Genomic DNA, 17,323 nt, shown 5'->3' on the forward strand with positions numbered 1-17,323 from the left:
CCAACTGGGTTGGAACCAACTGGGATGGTCCCAGTGACCCAACTGGGATTGGGAGCAACTGGGATGGACCCAACTGGGACGGGCCCAGTGACCCAACTGAGATTGACTGGGATGGACCCAACTGGGATGGACCCAGTAACCCAACTGGGATGGAACCAACTGGGAGAAACTGGGATGGACCCAACTGGGATGGACCCAACTGGGATTAACTGGGATGGACCCAACTGGGATTGACTGGGATGGACCCAACTGGGATTGACTGGGATGGACCCAACTGGGATGGTCCCAGTGACCCAACTGGGTTGGAACCAACTGGGAGAAACTGGGATGGACCCAACTGGGATGGACCCAGTGACCCAACTGGGATTAACTGGGATAGACCCAACTGGGCTGGTCCCAGTGACCCAACTGGGATGGACTCAATGACCCAACTGGGTTGGAACCAACTGGGATGATCCCAGTGACCCAACTGGGAGCAACTGGGATGGACCCAACTGGGATTGACTGGGATGGACCCAACTGGGATGGACCCAACTGGGATCGACTGGGATGGACCCAACTGGGATGGACCCAACTGGGATGGACCCAACTGGGATGGATCCAACTGGGATGGACCCAATGACCCAACTGGGATTGACTGGGATGGTCCCAACTGGGATGATCCCAATGACCCAACTGGGCTGGTCCCAGTGACCCAACTGGGATTAACTGGGATAGACCCAACTGGGATGGACCCAACTGGGATTAACTGGGATGGACCCAACTGGGATTGACTGGGATGGACCCAACTGGGATGGACCCAGTGACCGAACTGGGATTAACTGGGATAGACCCAACTGGGGTGGACCCAACTGGGATGGACCCAACTGGGATGGACCCAACTGGGATTGACTGGGATGGACCCAACTGGGATGGTCCCAACTGGGATGGACCCAACTGGGATGGACCCAACTGGGATTAACTGGGATGGACCCAACTGGGATGGACCCAACTGGGATGGACCCAACTGGGCTGGTCCCAGTGACCCAACTGGGATTAACTGGGATGGACCCAACTGGGCTGGTCCCAGTGACCCAACTGGGATTGACTGGGACGCTCCCAGTGGCCCGAGTGGCCCGTCCCCGCCGCCGTGTCCCCCACCTGGTGTCCCCGTTGGTGTCACTGGTCTCGCTGGTGTCCCCGTTGGTGTCCTCGAGCCGCGGCCTCTTGGTCCCCGTCCCCAGGGCGTCCCCGGGGCGTTTGTGTCCCCAGGGGGTCCCCCAGTGGCCCCCGGTGACGTCATCGCGGGTGACGTCATCGCGGGGGACGGTGACGTCATCGCGGGGGGCGGCGTGGCCGTTGGTGGCACCTCCGGGGGTGACGTTGCCATGGGTGACGTTGCCATGGGTGATGTTGCCATGGGTGACACCTCCATAGGTGACACTTCCGGGGCCACCGTGTCCGTTGGTGACACTTCCAGGGGTGACGTCCCCATAGGTGACACCCCCATGGGTGGCATCTCCATAGGTGGCATCTCCATAGGTGACATTCCCATGGGTGACACTTCCAAGGCCACCACGTCCATGGGTGACGTTCCCATTGGTGACATCTCCATGGGTGACACGTCCACGGGTGACACCTCCAGGGCCACCAAGGCCATCAAGGACACGTCCGTGGGTGACACTTCCATGGGTGACATCTCCAGGGCCACCACATCCATAGGAGACATCTCCATAGGTGACATTTCTATGGGTGACATCTCCAGGGCCACCACAGCCATAGGTGACACTTCCACGGGTGACATCCCCATTGGTGGCATCTCCATGGGTGACACGTCCACGGGTGACACCTCCAGGGCCACCAAGACCATCGAGGACAGGTCCATGGGTGACACTTCCATGGGTGACACTTCCAGGGCCACCACGGCCATTGGTGACATCTCCATAGGTGACACTTCCACGGGTGACGTCCCCATTGGTGGCATCTCCATAGGTGACACTCCCACGGGTGACGTCCCCATTGGTGGCATCTCCATAGGTGACATCTCCACGGGTGACATCCCCATTGGTGGCATCTCCATAGGTGACACTCCCACGGGTGACGTCCCCATTGGTGGCATCTCCGCGGGTGACGTCCCAGACAGGATACCCGTCCCCGTTGTCCCCGTCGTCCTCGTCGCCCCCGTTGTCCCCGTTGTCCCCAACCGTGTTCCTGAGCACGAACTCCAGGATGTCGGAGGGCAGGTGCGACCCCCCCGCTGTCCCTTGTCCCCCCCGTTGTCCCTTGTCCCCCGCGTCCCCCGCCCCGTCCAGCTGCTGGATGTGCGGGGGGGGGAGGGGACACGGTGGCCCCCGCGGTGTCACCACGGTGCGCGGGAAGCGGGAGTAGCGCCGGGTGACGTCCCCGTCGTCGTTGTCCCCGTCGTCGTTGTCCCCGTCGCTGCTGTCGCCCCCCGGTGGCCGCGGGGGGGGTTGGGGACAGCGGCGGGGGACGCCGGGGGGGGACACGGGGTGACGCGCCCGCCGGGGGAGGGGCGGGAACGCGGGGTCGCCCACGGTCAGGATGTGACGGGACAGGGCGGGGGCGGAGCCTGAGGGGACAGAGGGGACACGGGGGTCGGGAGGGGCAGCGAGGCCCCACGTCCCCAAATCCACATGTCCCATGTCCCCCTGTCCCCATGTCCCCCTGTCCCCATATCCCCATGTCCCCCTGTCCCCCTGTCCCCATGTCCCCCTGTCCCCCTGTTCCCATGTCCCCCTGTCCCCCTGTCCCCCTGTCCCCATGTCCCCATGTCCCCATATCCCCATGTCCCCCTGTCCCCCTGTCCCCATGTCCCCATGTCCCCCTGTTCCCATGTCCCCCTGTCCCCCTGTCCCCCTGTCCCCCTGTCCCCATATCCCCATGTCCCCCTGTCCCCCTGTCCCCATGTCCCCCTGTCCCCCTGTTCCCATATCCCCCTGTCCCCCTGTCCCCATGTCCCCATTGTCCCCATGTCCCCCTGTCCCCCTGTCCCCATGTCCCCATGTCCCCATGTCCCCCTGTCCCATTGTCCCCCTGTCCCATTGTCCCCCTGTCCCCCTGTCCCCATGTCCCCATGTCCCCATATCCCCATGTCCCCATGTCCCCATATCCCCATATCCCCCTGTCCCCCTGTTCCCATGTCCCCCTGTCCCCCTGTCCCCCTGTCCCCCTGTCCCCATATCCCCATGTCCCCCTGTCCCCCTGTCCCCATGTCCCCCTGTCCCCCTGTTCCCATATCCCCCTGTCCCCCTGTCCCCATGTCCCCATTGTCCCCATGTCCCCCTGTCCCCCTGTCCCCATGTCCCCATGTCCCCATGTCCCCCTGTCCCATTGTCCCCCTGTCCCATTGTCCCCCTGTCCCCATGTCCCATGTCCCCCTGTCCCATTGTCCCCCTGTCCCCATATCCCCATGTCCCCATATCCCCCTGTCCCATGTCCCCATGTCCCATGTCCCCCTGTCCCCTTGTCCCCCTGTCCCATTGTCCCCATGTCCCCCTGTCCCATTGTCCCCATGTCCCCATGTCCCCCTGTCCCCACTCACCGGGGGAGGGGAGGGGGCGGGACGAGCTCCCTGGTCTCCGATTGGGTGAGAAGCCGGGGGGTCCCCTGGGTCGGGGGCTGGGGGGACCCCGGGGACCCTCTTGGGGGGTGGGGGGGGACCCTGGGCTGGCGGCACCTGGGGGGACAAAGGACAAGGGGGTCAGAGAGGGACCCAGGCGTTCGGGAGGGACCCAGGAGTTCAGGGGGGGGACCCAGGCGTTCGGGAGGGACCCAGGAGTTCGGGAGGGACCTAAATAGGGGACCCAGGAGTGCCCCAAGGGACCCAAATAGGGGACCCAGGCATTCGGGATGGATCCAAATAGGGGACCCAGGAGTTCGGGGGGGACCCAAATAGGGGACCCAGGCGTTCGGGATGGATCCAAATAGGGGACCCAGGAGTGCCCCAAGGGACCCAAATAGGGGACCCAGGCGTTCGGGATGGATCCAAATAGGGGACCCAGGCGTTGGGGGGGACCCAAATAGGGGACCCAGGCGTTCGGGGGGGACCCAAATAGGGGACCCAGGCGTTCGGGGGGGACCCAAATAGGGGACCCAGGAGTTCGGGAGGGACCCAGGAGTTCGGGGGGGACCCAAATAGGGGACCCAGGAGTTCGGGAGGGACCCAGGAGTTCGGGGGGGACCCAAATAGGGGACCCAGGAGTTCGGGATGGATCAAAATAGGGGACCCAGGCATTCGGGATGGATCCAAATAGGGGACCGAGGAGTTCGGGGGGGACCCAGGCGTTCGGGGAGGGACCCAGGCGTCCGGCCGTACCGTGGGCGATGGTGCGGTTGTCCTCGGGGGGGGTGGGGGGGTGGGGGTCCCCGGGCCCCCCCGGCGGGCGCTCCAGGATGCGGCAGCGGTACCAGCAGCGGCGCCGCGCGTCCCGCGTGCTCCAGTACAGGCGCCAGCACCTGCGCACACCAGTACAGACCAGTATGAACCAGTATAGACCGGTATCACCCACTATGGGCCTGGGAGACCCCAAACACACCCCCTGTGCCCCCCAGTTCATCCCAGTATGGACCAGGGACCCCCCCAGTGCCTCCTGAACCCATCCCAGTGCTGCCCCAGTCCACCCCAGTGCCTCCCAGTATAAACCAGTATAAACCAGTATAAACCAGTATGGGCCTGGGAGACCACAAACCCATCCCCAGTCCCTCCCAGTTCATCCCAGTATAGCCCAGTATGGACCAGGGACCACCCCAGTGCATCCCAATATCCCCCCAGTTCACCCCAGTATAAACCAGTGCCCACCAGTATAGACCAGTATCACCCAGTATGGGCCTGGGAGACCCCAAACTCCAACCCCTGTGCCCCCCAGTTCATCCCAGTATGGACCAGGGACCCCCCCAGTGCCTCCTGAACCCATCCCAGTGCTGCCCCAGTCCGCCCCAGTGCCTCCCAGTATAAACCAGTATAAACCAGTATAAACCAGTATGGGCCTGGGAGACCACAAACCCATCCCCAGTCCCTCCCAGTTCATCCCAGTATAGCCCAGTATGGACCAGGGACCACCCCAGTGCATCCCAATATCCCCCCAGTTCACCCCAGTATAAACCAGTGCCCACCAGTATAGACCAGTATCACCCAGTATGGGCCTGGGAGACCCCAAACTCCAACCCCTGTGCCCCCCAGTTCATCCCAGTATGGACCAGGGACCCCCCCAGTGCCTCCTGAACCCATCCCAGTGCTGCCCCAGTCCGCCCCAGTGCCTCCCAGTATAAACCAGTATAAACCAGTATCACCCAGTATGGGCCAGGGAGACCCCAAACCCACCCTGTCCCCCCCAGTTCATCCCAGTATAGCCCAGTATGGACCAGGGACCACCCCAGTGCATCCCAATATCCCCCCAGTTCACCCCAGTATAAACCAGTGCCCACCAGTATAGACCAGTATCACCCAGTATGGGCCTGGGAGACCCCAAACTCCAACCCCTGTGCCCCCCAGTTCATCCCAGTATGGACCAGGGACCCCCCCAGTGCCTCCTGAGCCCATCCCAGTGCTGCCCCAGTCCACCCCAGTGCCTCCCAGTATAAAGCAGTATGGGCCTGGGAGGCCCCAAACACACGCCCTCTACCCCCCAGTTCATCCCAGTATAGCCCAGTATGGACCAGGGACCCCCCCAGTGCATCCTATTATCCTCCCAGTTCATCCCAGTATAAACCAGTGCCCACCAGTACAGACCAGTATAAACCAGTATCACCCAGTATGGGCCAGGGAGACCCCAAACTCCAACCCCTGTACCCCCCAGTTCATCCCAATATCCCCCCAGTGCCTCCCAAGCGCATCCCAGTGCCCACCAGTATAAACCAGTGCCTCCCAGTATAGACCAGTATAAACCAGTATCACCCAGTATGGGTCTGGGAGACCACAAACCCATCCCCAGTCCCCCCCAGTTCATCCCAGTATGGACCAGGGACCCCCCAGTTCATCCCATTCCTCTTTCAGTCCCTCCCAGTATATCCCAGTTTATCCCAGTCCCCCCCAGTCCATCCCAGTTCCCTCCCAGTCCATCCCAGTGACCCCCCAGTACATTCCCATCTCCTCCCAGTTCATCTCCTCCCAGTGCCTCCCAGTTCATCCCAGTACCCCCAGTTCCCCCCAGTATCACTTAGACGGACCTCCCAGTGTTGCCCATGAACCTTCCAGTGCCTCCCAGTCCATCCAGTGACTCCATTGACCCTCCCAGTCCATCCAGTCCATTCCAGTATATCCCAGTCCCCCCCAGTCCCTCCCAGTCCATCCCAGTCCCTCCCAGTCCTCCCAGTCCCATCCCAGTCCATCCCAGTCCCTCCCAGTCCCTCCAGTCCATCCCAGTCCCTCCCAGTTTCATTCCAGTCCCATCCCAGTCCTCCAGTTCATCCCAGTCCATCCCAGTATATCCCAGTCCCTCCCAGTCCATCCCAGTCCATCCCAGTCCATCCAGTCCCTCCAGTCCCTCCCAGTCCCATCCCAGTCCATCCCAGTCCCATCCAGTCCATCCAGTCCCTCCCATTGACCCCCCCAGTCCCCCCCAGTATAACCAGTATAACCAGTATAAGCAGTGGCGGTGCTCACTGGAAGCCGACTGGAAGAGCCGCCCCCCGCTCTCCGACAGCTCCGTCAGCGCCCCCAGGGTGTCGATGCGGATGGAGCCTGCACCCCAAAACAGGGACCCCCCCATCAGGGACCCCCCGGCACCCATGGGTGCCCCCAACCCCCCCCCTCCCAGCACCCATGGGTGCTCCTGGGACACCCCCCCCCCTCCCCAAACCAGGGGGCATCCATGGGTGCTCCTGAACCCCCCAAATCAGTGATCCCCAAAAGAGGGACCCCCCCAAATCAGGGATGCCACACCCCCCCCCCAGCACCCATGGGTGCCCCCAACCCCCCCAAATCAAGAACCCCCCAGCACCCATGGGTGCCCCTGACCCCCCAATCAGGGATCCCCCCCCCCCAGCACCCATGGGTGCCCCCAACCCCCCCACATCAAGAACCCCCCAGCACCATGGGTGCCCCTGACCCCCCAAATCAAGAACCCCCCAGCACCCATGGGTGCCCCTGACCCACCAATCAGGATCCCCCCCCAGCACCCATGGGTGCCCCTGACCCCCCAAATCAAGAACCCCCCAGCACCCATGGGTGCCCCTGATCCCCCAATCAGGATCCCCCCAGCACCCATGGGTGCCCCCAACCCCCCCAAAACAAGAACCCCCCCAGCACCCATGGGTGCCCCCCCCCCATCAAGAACCCCCCAGCACCCATGGGTGCCCCTGACCCACCAATCAGGGATCCCCCCCAGCACCCATGGGTGCCCCTGACCCCCCAAATCAAGAACCCCCCAGCACCCATGGGTGCCCTGATCCCCCAATCAGGGATCCCCCCAGCACCCATGGGTGCCCCAACCCCCCCAAAACAAGAACCCCCCAGCACCCATGGTGCCCCCCCCCCATCAAGAACCCCCCAGCACCCATGGGTGCCCCTGACCCCCCAAATCAAGAACCCCCCAGCACCCATGGGTGCCCCCGACCCCCCCAAATCAAGGACCCCCAGCACCCATGGGTGCCCCCAACCCCCAATCAGGATACCCCCCAGCACCCATGGGTGCCCCCGACCCCCCCAAATCAAGAACCCCCCCAGCACCCATGGGTGCCCCTGACCCCCCCAAATCAAGAACCCCCCAGCACCCATGGGTGCCCCTGACCCCCCAAATCAAGAACCCCCCAGCACCCATGGGTGCCCCTGACCCCCCAAATAAAAAACCCCCCAGCACCCATGGGTGCCCCTGACCCCCCAAATCAAGAACCCCCCAGCACCATGGGTGCCCCGACCCCCCCCACATCAAGAACCCCCCAGCACCCATGGGTGCCCCAACCCCCCCACATCAAGAACCCCCCAGCACCCATGGTGCCCCTGACCCCCCCCACATCAAGAACCCCCCAGCACCCATGGGTGCCCCCAACCCCCCCAAATCAAGAACCCCCCAGCACCCATGGGTGCCCCCGACCCTCCCACATCAAGAACCCCCCAGCACCCATGGGTGCCCCGACCCCCCCACATCAAGAACCCCCAGCACCCATGGGTGCCCCTGATCCCCAATCAGGGACCCCACCCCCCAGCACCCATGGGTGCCCCCGACCCCCCACCCATGGGTGCCCCCCCCCACCCATGGGTGCCCCCCCGTACCGATGCTCATGTGGACGCTGTCGGGCTCCAGCCCCCCCAAAAACTTGCGCTGAGGGTGAGCCCCCCGAAATCCACAAAGACCCGGCGCAGCACCGAGAACCCCCCGTCGGGAACCAGCGCCTGCAACGGCACCCATGGGTGCACCCCAAATCACCCACCCCCCCCCGACACCCAACGGGACCCAAAACAGCCCGAAAATGACCCAAAACACCCCAAAATGACCCAAAATGGACCAAAATGGACCCAAAATGTAGGGGAACCCCAAAAGCCACCAGCACCCATTGGGAACCAGCGCCTGCAACAGCACCCATCCACCCCCCTGGGACACCCAATGGGACCCAAAATGACCCAAAACAGCCCAAAAATGACCCAAAACAGCCCAAAAATGACCCAAAATGGACCAAAATGGACCCGAACCCCAAAAGCCACCAGCACCCATTGGGAACCAGCGCCTGCAACAGCACCCATGGGTGCACCCCAAATCACCCACCCCCCCCCGACACCCAACGGGACCCAGAATGACCCAAAACAGCCCGAAAATGACCCAAAATGAACCCAAAATGCTATGATAATGACGCCAAATGACCCCATAATGACCCATAATGACCCCAAACCCCCCCCAGCACCCATGGGTGGGGGTCAGGGTGCTGGGCACCCATGGGTGCTCAACACTAAATCCCCCCAAATCCCCCCAAAACCCTCAATAACTCCCCCAAATGACCCAATATCCCCCCATATCCCCCCCTCGGACCCCCCCCCAGCCCCCCCCGCCCCCCAGCACCCATGGGTGGGGGTCAGGGTGCTGGGCACCCATGGGTGCTCAACACTAAATCCCCCCATAACTCCCTCAAATCTCCCCCAAAACCCCCAATAACTCCCCAAATCTCCCCATAATGACCCATAATGACCCCAAAACCCCCCCCAGCACCCATGGGTGGGGGTCAGGGTGCTGGGCACCCATGGGTGCTTGATACTAAATCCCCCCAAATCCCCCCCAAAACCCCCAATAACTCCCCCAAATGACCCAATATCCCCCATATCCCCCCCTCGGACCCCCCCCTAACCCCCCCCCCACCCCCCCCCCCGCCCCCAGCACCCATGGGTGGGGGTCAGGGTGCTGGGCACCCATGGGTGCTCAACACTAAATCCCCCCAAATCCCCCCAAAACCGTCAATAACTCCCCCAAATGACCCAATATCCCCCCATATCCCCCCATATCCCCCCCTCGGACCCCCCCCAGCCCCCCCCGCCCCCCAGCACCCATGGGTGGGGGTCAGGGTGCTGGGCACCCATGGGTGCTCAATACTAAATCCCCCCAAAACCCCCCCAAAACCCCCAATAACTCCCCCCAAATGGCCCAATATCCCCCCATAATGACCCATAATGACCCCAAACCCCCCCCAGCACCCATGGGTGGGGGTCAGGGTGCTGGGCACCCATGGGTGCTCAACACTAAATCCCCCAAAATCCCCCCCAAAACCCCCAATAACTCCCCCAAAATGACCCAATATCCCCCCATATCCCCCCCATAACCCCCCTCGGACCCCCCCCACCCCCCCCCACCCCCCAGCACCCATGGGTGGGGGTCAGGGTGCTGGGCACCCATGGGTGCTCAACACTAAATCCCCCCATAACTCCCCCAAATCTTCCCCAAAACCCCCAATAACTGCCCCAAATCTCCCCATAATGACCCCAAACCCCCCCCAGCACCCATGGGTGGGGGTCAGGGTGCTGGGCACCCATGGGTGCTCCACACTAAATCCCCCCAAATCCCCCCCAAAACCCCCAATAACTCCCCCAAATGACCCAATATCCACCCATATCCCCCCCTCGGACCCCCCCCCAGCCCCCCCCCGCCCCCCAGCACCCATGGGTGCTCACGGTGCCGTCGAGCAGCCGCCGGTGGCGCCGGCAGAAGACGCGCTTGTCGGTCTGGAAGGCGGCGCGGCGGCGCCGGGCGCACATGAAGTGGTAGTTGGACACGCAGGTGGCCAAACAGCACCCAACGGTGGCCCCGGGGCGGCCACAGTGCTCGCAGCGCTGGGGGGGGGGGGCACCCATGGGTGGGGGGCACCCATGGGTGCTCAACAACCCCCCCAAGTGGTCAAGAGTTGGACACAAAGTGATGGGAATTGCACCCAAATCTGAACCCCCACATCAGATTCTGGACCGTAGGGAGTTTATAGGGGGGCACCCATGGGTGGGGGGCACCCATGGCCCCAGCCCCATAAGTGCTCCCCCCAGCCCCATAAGTGCCCCGCCAGCCCCATAAGTGCTCCCCAGCCCCATAAGTGCCCCCCCCAGCCCCATAAGTGCCTCCCCAGCCCCATAAGTGCCCTCCCCAGCCCCATAAGTGCCTCCCCCAGCCCCATAGGTGCCCCCCCAGCCCCATAAGTGCCCCCCCCAGCCCCATAAGTGCCTCCCCAGCACCCATGGGTGCTCCCCCAGATGCCCCAAAATCGTCACTTTAACCCCCAAAATTGCCATTTGAAGCCCCATAACCGCCCCCCCCAGCCCCATAACCCCCCCCCCCAGCCCCATAAGTGCCCCCCCCAGCCCCATAACCGCCCCCCCCAGCCCCATAGGTGCCCCCCCCCAGCCCCATAAGTGCCCCCCCAGCCCCATAAGAGCCCCCCAGCCCCACAGGTGCCCCCCGGTACCATCTGGCGCCCCCTGGCCACGGCCGCGTGCACGTTGCGCAGCGCCCCGTCCCCGTCCTCCTGCACCTCGGCCGACCAGAGCGCGCAGTTCACGTGCGCCCACTCGTCCTGCCCCATGTACAGCAGCCGGCCCGCGTCCTGGGGGAACGAGCACCTATAGGGACCTATAGGGACCTATAGGCACCTATAGAGACCCATAGAGACACATAGAGACCCATAGAGACCAACAGAGATCCATAGAGACCCACTCGTCCTGCCCCATGTACAGCAGCCGGCCCGCGTCCTGGGGGGAATGAGCACCTATAGACACCTATAGGGACCTATAGACACCTATAGAGACCCATAGAGACACATAGAGACCCATAGAGACCCATAGAGATCCATAGAGATCAATAGAGATCCATAGAGACCCACTCGTCCTGCCCCATGTACAGCAGCCGGCCCGCGTCCTGGGGGAACCGGGACCTATAGGCACCTATAGGGACCTATAGGCACCTATAGAGACCCATAGAGACACATAGAGACCCATAGAGACCCATAGAGACCAACAGAGATCCACTCGTCCTGCCCCATGTACAGCAGCCGGCCCGCGTCCTGGGGGAATGAGCACCTATAGACACCTATAGGGACCTATAGACACCTATAGAGACCCATAGAGACACATAGAGACCCATAGAGACCCATAGAGATCCATAGAGACCCATAGAGACCAACAGAGACCAACAGAGATCCATAGAGACCCACTCGTCCTGCCCCATGTACAGCAGCCGGCCCGCGTCCTGGGGGGAATGAGCACCTATAGGGACCTATATGCACCTATAGAGACCCATAGAGATCCATAGAGACCCATAGAGACCCATAGAGATCCATAGAGACCAACAGAGATCCATAGAGACCCACTCGTCCTGCCCCATGTACAGCAGCCGGCCCGCGTCCTGGGGGAACCGGGACCTATAGGCACCTATAGGGACCTATAGGCACCTATAGAGACCCATAGAGACCCATAGAGACCCATAGAGACCAACAGAGATCCATAGAGACCCACGCGTCCTGCCCCATGTACAGCAGCCGGCCCGCGTCCTGGGGGAACGAGCACCTATAGACACCTATAGGGACCTATAGGCACCTATAGAGACCCATAGAGACCCATAGAGACCCATAGAGACACATAGAGACCCATAGAGACCCACAGAGACACATAGAGACAAACAGAGATCCATAGAGACCCACTCGTCCTGCCCCATGTACAGCAGCCGGCCCGCGTCCTGGGGGAACCGGGACCTATAGGCACCTATAGGGACCTATAGGCACCTATAGAGACCCATAGAGACCCATAGAGACCCATAGAGACCCATAGAGACCAACAGAGATCCATAGAGACCCACTCGTCCTGCCCCATGTACAGCAGCCGGCCCGCGTCCTGGGGGAACCGGGACCTATAGGCACCTATAGGGACCTATAGGCACCTATAGAGACCTATAGAGATCCATAGAGACCCATAGAGACACATAGAGACCCATAGAGACCCACAGAGACCAACAGAGATCCACTTGTCCTGCCCCATGTACAGCAGCCGGCCCGCGTCCTGGGGGAACGAGCACCTATAGACACCTATAGACACCTATAGACACCTATAGAGACCCATAGAGACCCATAGAGACCCATAGAGATCAATAGAGATCCATAGAGACCCACTCGTCCTGCCCCATGTACAGCAGCCGGCCCGCGTCCTGGGGGAATGAGCACCTATAGACACCTATAGGGACCTATAGACACCTATAGAGACCCATAGAGACACATAGAGACCCATAGAGACCCATAGAGATCAATAGAGATCCATAGAGACCCACTCGTCCTGCCCCATGTACAGCAGCCGGCCCGCGTCCTGGGGAAACCGGGACCTATAGACACCTATAGACACCTATAGACACCTATAGAGACCCATAGAGACCCATAGAGACCCATAGAGATCCATGGAGACCCACTCGTCCTGCCCCATGTACAGCAGCCGGCCCGCGTCCTGGGGGAACGAGCACCTATAGGGACCTATAGACACCTATAGGGACCTATAGACACCTATAGAGACCCATAGAGACCCATAGAGACCCATAGAGACCCATAGAGATCAATAGAGACCAACAGAGATCCATAGAGACCCACTTGTCCTGCCCCATATAGAGCACCCGACCCCCATCCTATGGGGTGGAACAGGGACCTATAGGTACCTATAGACACCCCCAGACCTGCCTGGGGACCCACGGATCACATAGACACCCATAGGGACCATAGACACCCATAGAGACCATAGAGACCCATAGAGACCATAGAGACCATAGAGACCATAGAGACCCATAGAGACCATAGAGACCATAGAGACCCATAGAGACCATAGAGACCATAGAGACCCATAGAGACCCATAGAGACCCATAGAGACCAATAGAGACCCCATAGAGACCCATAGAGACCATAGAGACCCATAGAGACCCATAGAGACCATAGAGACCAATAGAGACCCCATAGAGACCCATAGAGACCATAGAGACCCATAGAGACCCCATAGGGACCATAGAGACCCATAGAGACCCATAGAGACCCATAGAGACCCCATAGGGACCATAGAGACCCATAGGGACCCATAGAGACCCATAGAGACCCATAGAGACCATAGAGACCCATAGAGACCCATAGAGACCCATAGAGACCCATAGAGACCCATTGCCCCCACCCATTGACCCCCCCACCCATCCCCCTCCCCATTAGCCCCTCCCCCACTGCCCCCCCCATTGACCCCTCCCCCACTGCCCCCCCCATTGACCCCTCCCCCATTGCCCCCCACCCACTGACCCTCCACCCAACCCCCTCCCCCAATGCCCCCCCATTGCCCCTCACCCATTGACCCCTCCCCCATTGACCCCCACCCATCCCCCTCCCCATTAACCCCTCCCCCACTGCCCCCCCCATTGACCCCTCCCCCATTGCCCCCCACCCATTGACCCCCCCACCCATTGACCCCCCACCCATCCCCCTCCCCATTAACCCCTCCCCCACTGCCCCCCCATTGCCCCCACCCATTGACCCCCCACCCACTGACCCCTCCCCCATTAACCCCTCCCCCACTGCCCCACTATTGACCCCTCCCCCATTGCCCCCTCCCCATTGCCCCCCACCCATTGAACCCCCACTCCATTAACTCCTCCCCCACTGCCCCCCCCATTGACCCCTCCCCCATTGCCCCCCACCCATTGACCCTCCACCCAACCCCCTCCCCCAGTGCCCCCCCATTGCCCCCCACCCATTGACCCCCCACCCATTGACCCCCCCACCCATTGACCCCCCCACCCATCCCCCTCTCCATTAACCCCCTCCCCCACTGCCCCCCCCATTGACCCCTCCCCCACTGCCCCCCCCATTGACCCCTCCCCCCCTCCCCCCCCCCACGGCCCCTCCCCCACCTGCGCGGGCTGGTCCCCCGTGGTCAGGCAGAGGGCGCAGAGCCGCTCGTCCGCCCCTCCCCCACCCGCCGCCTTGGGCACCGCCGGCTCCGCCCCCTCGGGGCCTGGGGGGAGGGGCGGGGTCAGCCGGGGGGGGGGGGGGGGGGCGGGGGAGAAGGGACCCAGGCGTCCGGGTGTCCCCCCTTCACCCCCCATAATGGACCCGGGTGTCTGGGATGCCCCAAAAGGGACCCAGGTGTTCGGGTGCCCCCTTCCCCCCATAGGGGACCCAGGTATCCGGGACCCCCACGACAAGGGACCCAGGCGTCCGGGGAACCCACCCATAAGGGACCCAGGCGTCCGGGTGCTTCCCTACCCCCCCCATAGGGGACCCAGGTATCCGGGACCCCCCCAAAAGGGACCCAGGTGTTCTGGTGCCCCCTCCCCCCCATAGGGGACACAGGTATCTGGGACCCCCCCCAAAAGGGACCCAGGTGTTTGGGTGGCCCCTCCCCCCTATAGGGGACACAGGTATCTGGGACCCCCCCCCAAAATGGACCCAGGCATCCGGGTGCCACCTCCCCCCAAAAGGGACCCAGGTGTCCGGGGCTCCCTCTCCCTTTCCCCCATAGGGGACCCAGATGTCCGGGATGCCCCCCCGAAAAGGGACCCAGGTGTCCGGGAACCCCCCCTCCCTGCTATAGGGGACCCAAGCATCCCCTTCCCCCCCCATTAGGGGACCCAGGTGTCCGGGAACCCCCCTTCCCGCTATAGGGGACCCTGGAGTCCCCTTCCCCTGCCATAAGGGACCCAGGAGTCCGGGAGCCCCCATCTCCCTCTTCCCCTCCCCCGCAAAGGGACCCAGGCGTCCGGGCGCTCACCGGGGGATGTCGGGGGGTCCGGGGGGGTCCCCAATGCGTAGTTGTGATCGGGCGATGGGGGGGGAACCACCTGGGGCAACCGCCCGCTGGGGGGGGGCCAGCACCCCAAAACCACCCCGAAACCCCCCCAAAGTGACCCTGAGACCCCCAAAAACCCCCCAAGGACCCTCCCCCGAGCCCCCAAAACCACACACCCCCCCCCATTTCACCCCCCCCCACAACCCCCTTCTCTGGCCCCTCCCTCCCTTAGCTCGCCCACTCCCACTTTTGGCCCCGCCCCCTTTCCTGACTCCACCCCCTCCCATTCTGCCCCCTAATGCCCCGCCCCCTTTTAGCCCCCGCCCCCTCACTTGACCCCACCCCTCCTTGCCCCTCCCCCTTTTGGGTCCCACCCTCAATCCCTCCCCTCCTTTTCTGGCCCCGCCCCCTTTGGCCCCTCCCCTCCCTTTTGCCCCAGGGCCCACCCCCTTCAATGACCCCACCCCTCCTTGGCCCCTCCCCCATTTCTGGCCCCTCCCCCTCACTTGTACCCACCCCACTTGACCACACCCCCTTCCCTGGCCCCGCCCCACTTGACCCCGCCCCCTTCGCCCCTCCCCCTCTCACCCGGCCCCTCCCCCGCTGCAGCTCAGGGCGTCTCTGATGTCGAACCCGGGGAAGGCGTCGCCCATCAGCTGGGGGAGGGGCACGGGGCACCCATGGGTGTCACAACCCCCACCCATGGGTGTTACTGACCTCCACCCACGGGTGTCACTACCCCCACCCATGGGTGTCACAACCCCCACCCATGGGTGTCACTACCCCCACCCATGGGTGTCACTGACCCCCCCACCCACGGGTGTCACTGACCCCCCCCCATGGGTGTCACAACCCCCACCCATGGTTGTCACTACCCCCCACCCATGGGTGTCACTGACCCCCCCACCCATGGGTGTCACTGACCCCAATGGTGTCACAACCCCCACCCATGGGTGTCACTGACCCCCCCCACCCATGGGTGTCACTGACCCCAATGGTGTCACAACCCCCACCCATGGGTGTCACTGACCCCCCCCACCCATGGGTGTCACAACCCCCACCCATGGGTGTCACTGACCCCCCCACCCATGGGTGTCACAACCCCCACCCATGGGTGTCACTGACCCCCCCCACCCATGGGTGTCACAACCCCCACCCATGGGTGTCACTGACCCCCCCCACCCATGGGTGTCACAACCCCCACCCATGGGTGTCACTGACCCCCCCCACCCATGGGTGTCACAACCCCCACCCATGGGTGTCACTGACCCCCCCATGGGTGTCACAACCCCCCGCATAGTTGCCCCCATGGGTCCCCCCACCCTATAGGGACCCCCATTAATATCCCCCATAGGAACTTCCCCATGGGACCCCCCCAATATTGACCCCCACCCATGGGTGCCCCCCACCCCCCGCACCCCTGGGTGCTGCCCCTCCCCCCACCTGTCTGAACGTCTCTTCGGCGCCGTCGCCCCCCCCGCCCTTCCCCCGCAGCAGCACCCCCAGCACGTCCGCGGTGAAGCTCTGCTGAACATGGGGGGCACCCATGGGTGCTGGGGGGCACCCATAGGACCCCCCACCCACCCCGAGACCCCCCAGCACCCATAGGACCCCCCAGCACCCATAGGACCCCCCCCAAAACTGTGGGACCCCCCCAAAACCGTGGGACCTCCCATAACCTGCTGTACATAGGGGAGCACCCATGGGTGCTGGGAGGCACCCATACGACCTCCCAACACCCATGGGACCCCCCAGCACCCATAGGATCCCCCCCCCAAAACCATGGAACCCCCCCATAACCTGCTGTACATAGGGGAGCACCCATAGGACCCCCCACCCACTCAGAGACCCCCCAGCACCCATAGAAACGCCCATAACCCTGCCCCCCCCATAACCTTCTGTACATAGGGGAGCACCCATGGGTGCTGGGGGGCAACCATAGGACCTCCCATAACCATGGGAGCCCCCCAGCACCTATGGGTGCCCCCCCAACACCCATGGGACCTCCCATAACCATGGGAGGCCCCCCAGCACCCACAGGACCCCCCACTTCTAAGTCCCCCAGCCACGGGTGTCCCCCACCCCCCTAGAGCACCCATGGGTGCCCCCAACCCCTATTCCCC

General features: G+C 63.2%; 1 protein-coding gene across 1 annotated transcript in view; it reads right to left on the reverse strand.

The window, feature by feature from the left end:
- LOC135576836 (histone-lysine N-methyltransferase 2B-like) overlaps nucleotides 1–17,323 on the reverse strand; it is a 28,803-nt gene that overhangs the window by 11,144 nt on the left and 336 nt on the right. The window contains 13 exon segments of the mRNA XM_065044010.1: nucleotides 1,141–2,569; nucleotides 3,542–3,676; nucleotides 4,316–4,322; nucleotides 4,325–4,455; nucleotides 6,602–6,679; nucleotides 8,210–8,263; nucleotides 8,266–8,329; nucleotides 10,091–10,249; nucleotides 10,870–11,007; nucleotides 14,323–14,426; nucleotides 15,183–15,268; nucleotides 15,789–15,856; nucleotides 16,644–16,724. Coding sequence (XP_064900082.1) covers nucleotides 1,141–2,569; nucleotides 3,542–3,676; nucleotides 4,316–4,322; nucleotides 4,325–4,455; nucleotides 6,602–6,679; nucleotides 8,210–8,263; nucleotides 8,266–8,329; nucleotides 10,091–10,249; nucleotides 10,870–11,007; nucleotides 14,323–14,426; nucleotides 15,183–15,268; nucleotides 15,789–15,853 — 2,450 coding nt within the window. The 5' untranslated portion in view covers nucleotides 15,854–15,856; nucleotides 16,644–16,724.

This window comes from Columba livia, chromosome 31, assembly GCF_036013475.1.
Source record: "Columba livia isolate bColLiv1 breed racing homer chromosome 31, bColLiv1.pat.W.v2, whole genome shotgun sequence".
Taxonomy (NCBI): Eukaryota; Metazoa; Chordata; class Aves; order Columbiformes; family Columbidae; genus Columba; species Columba livia.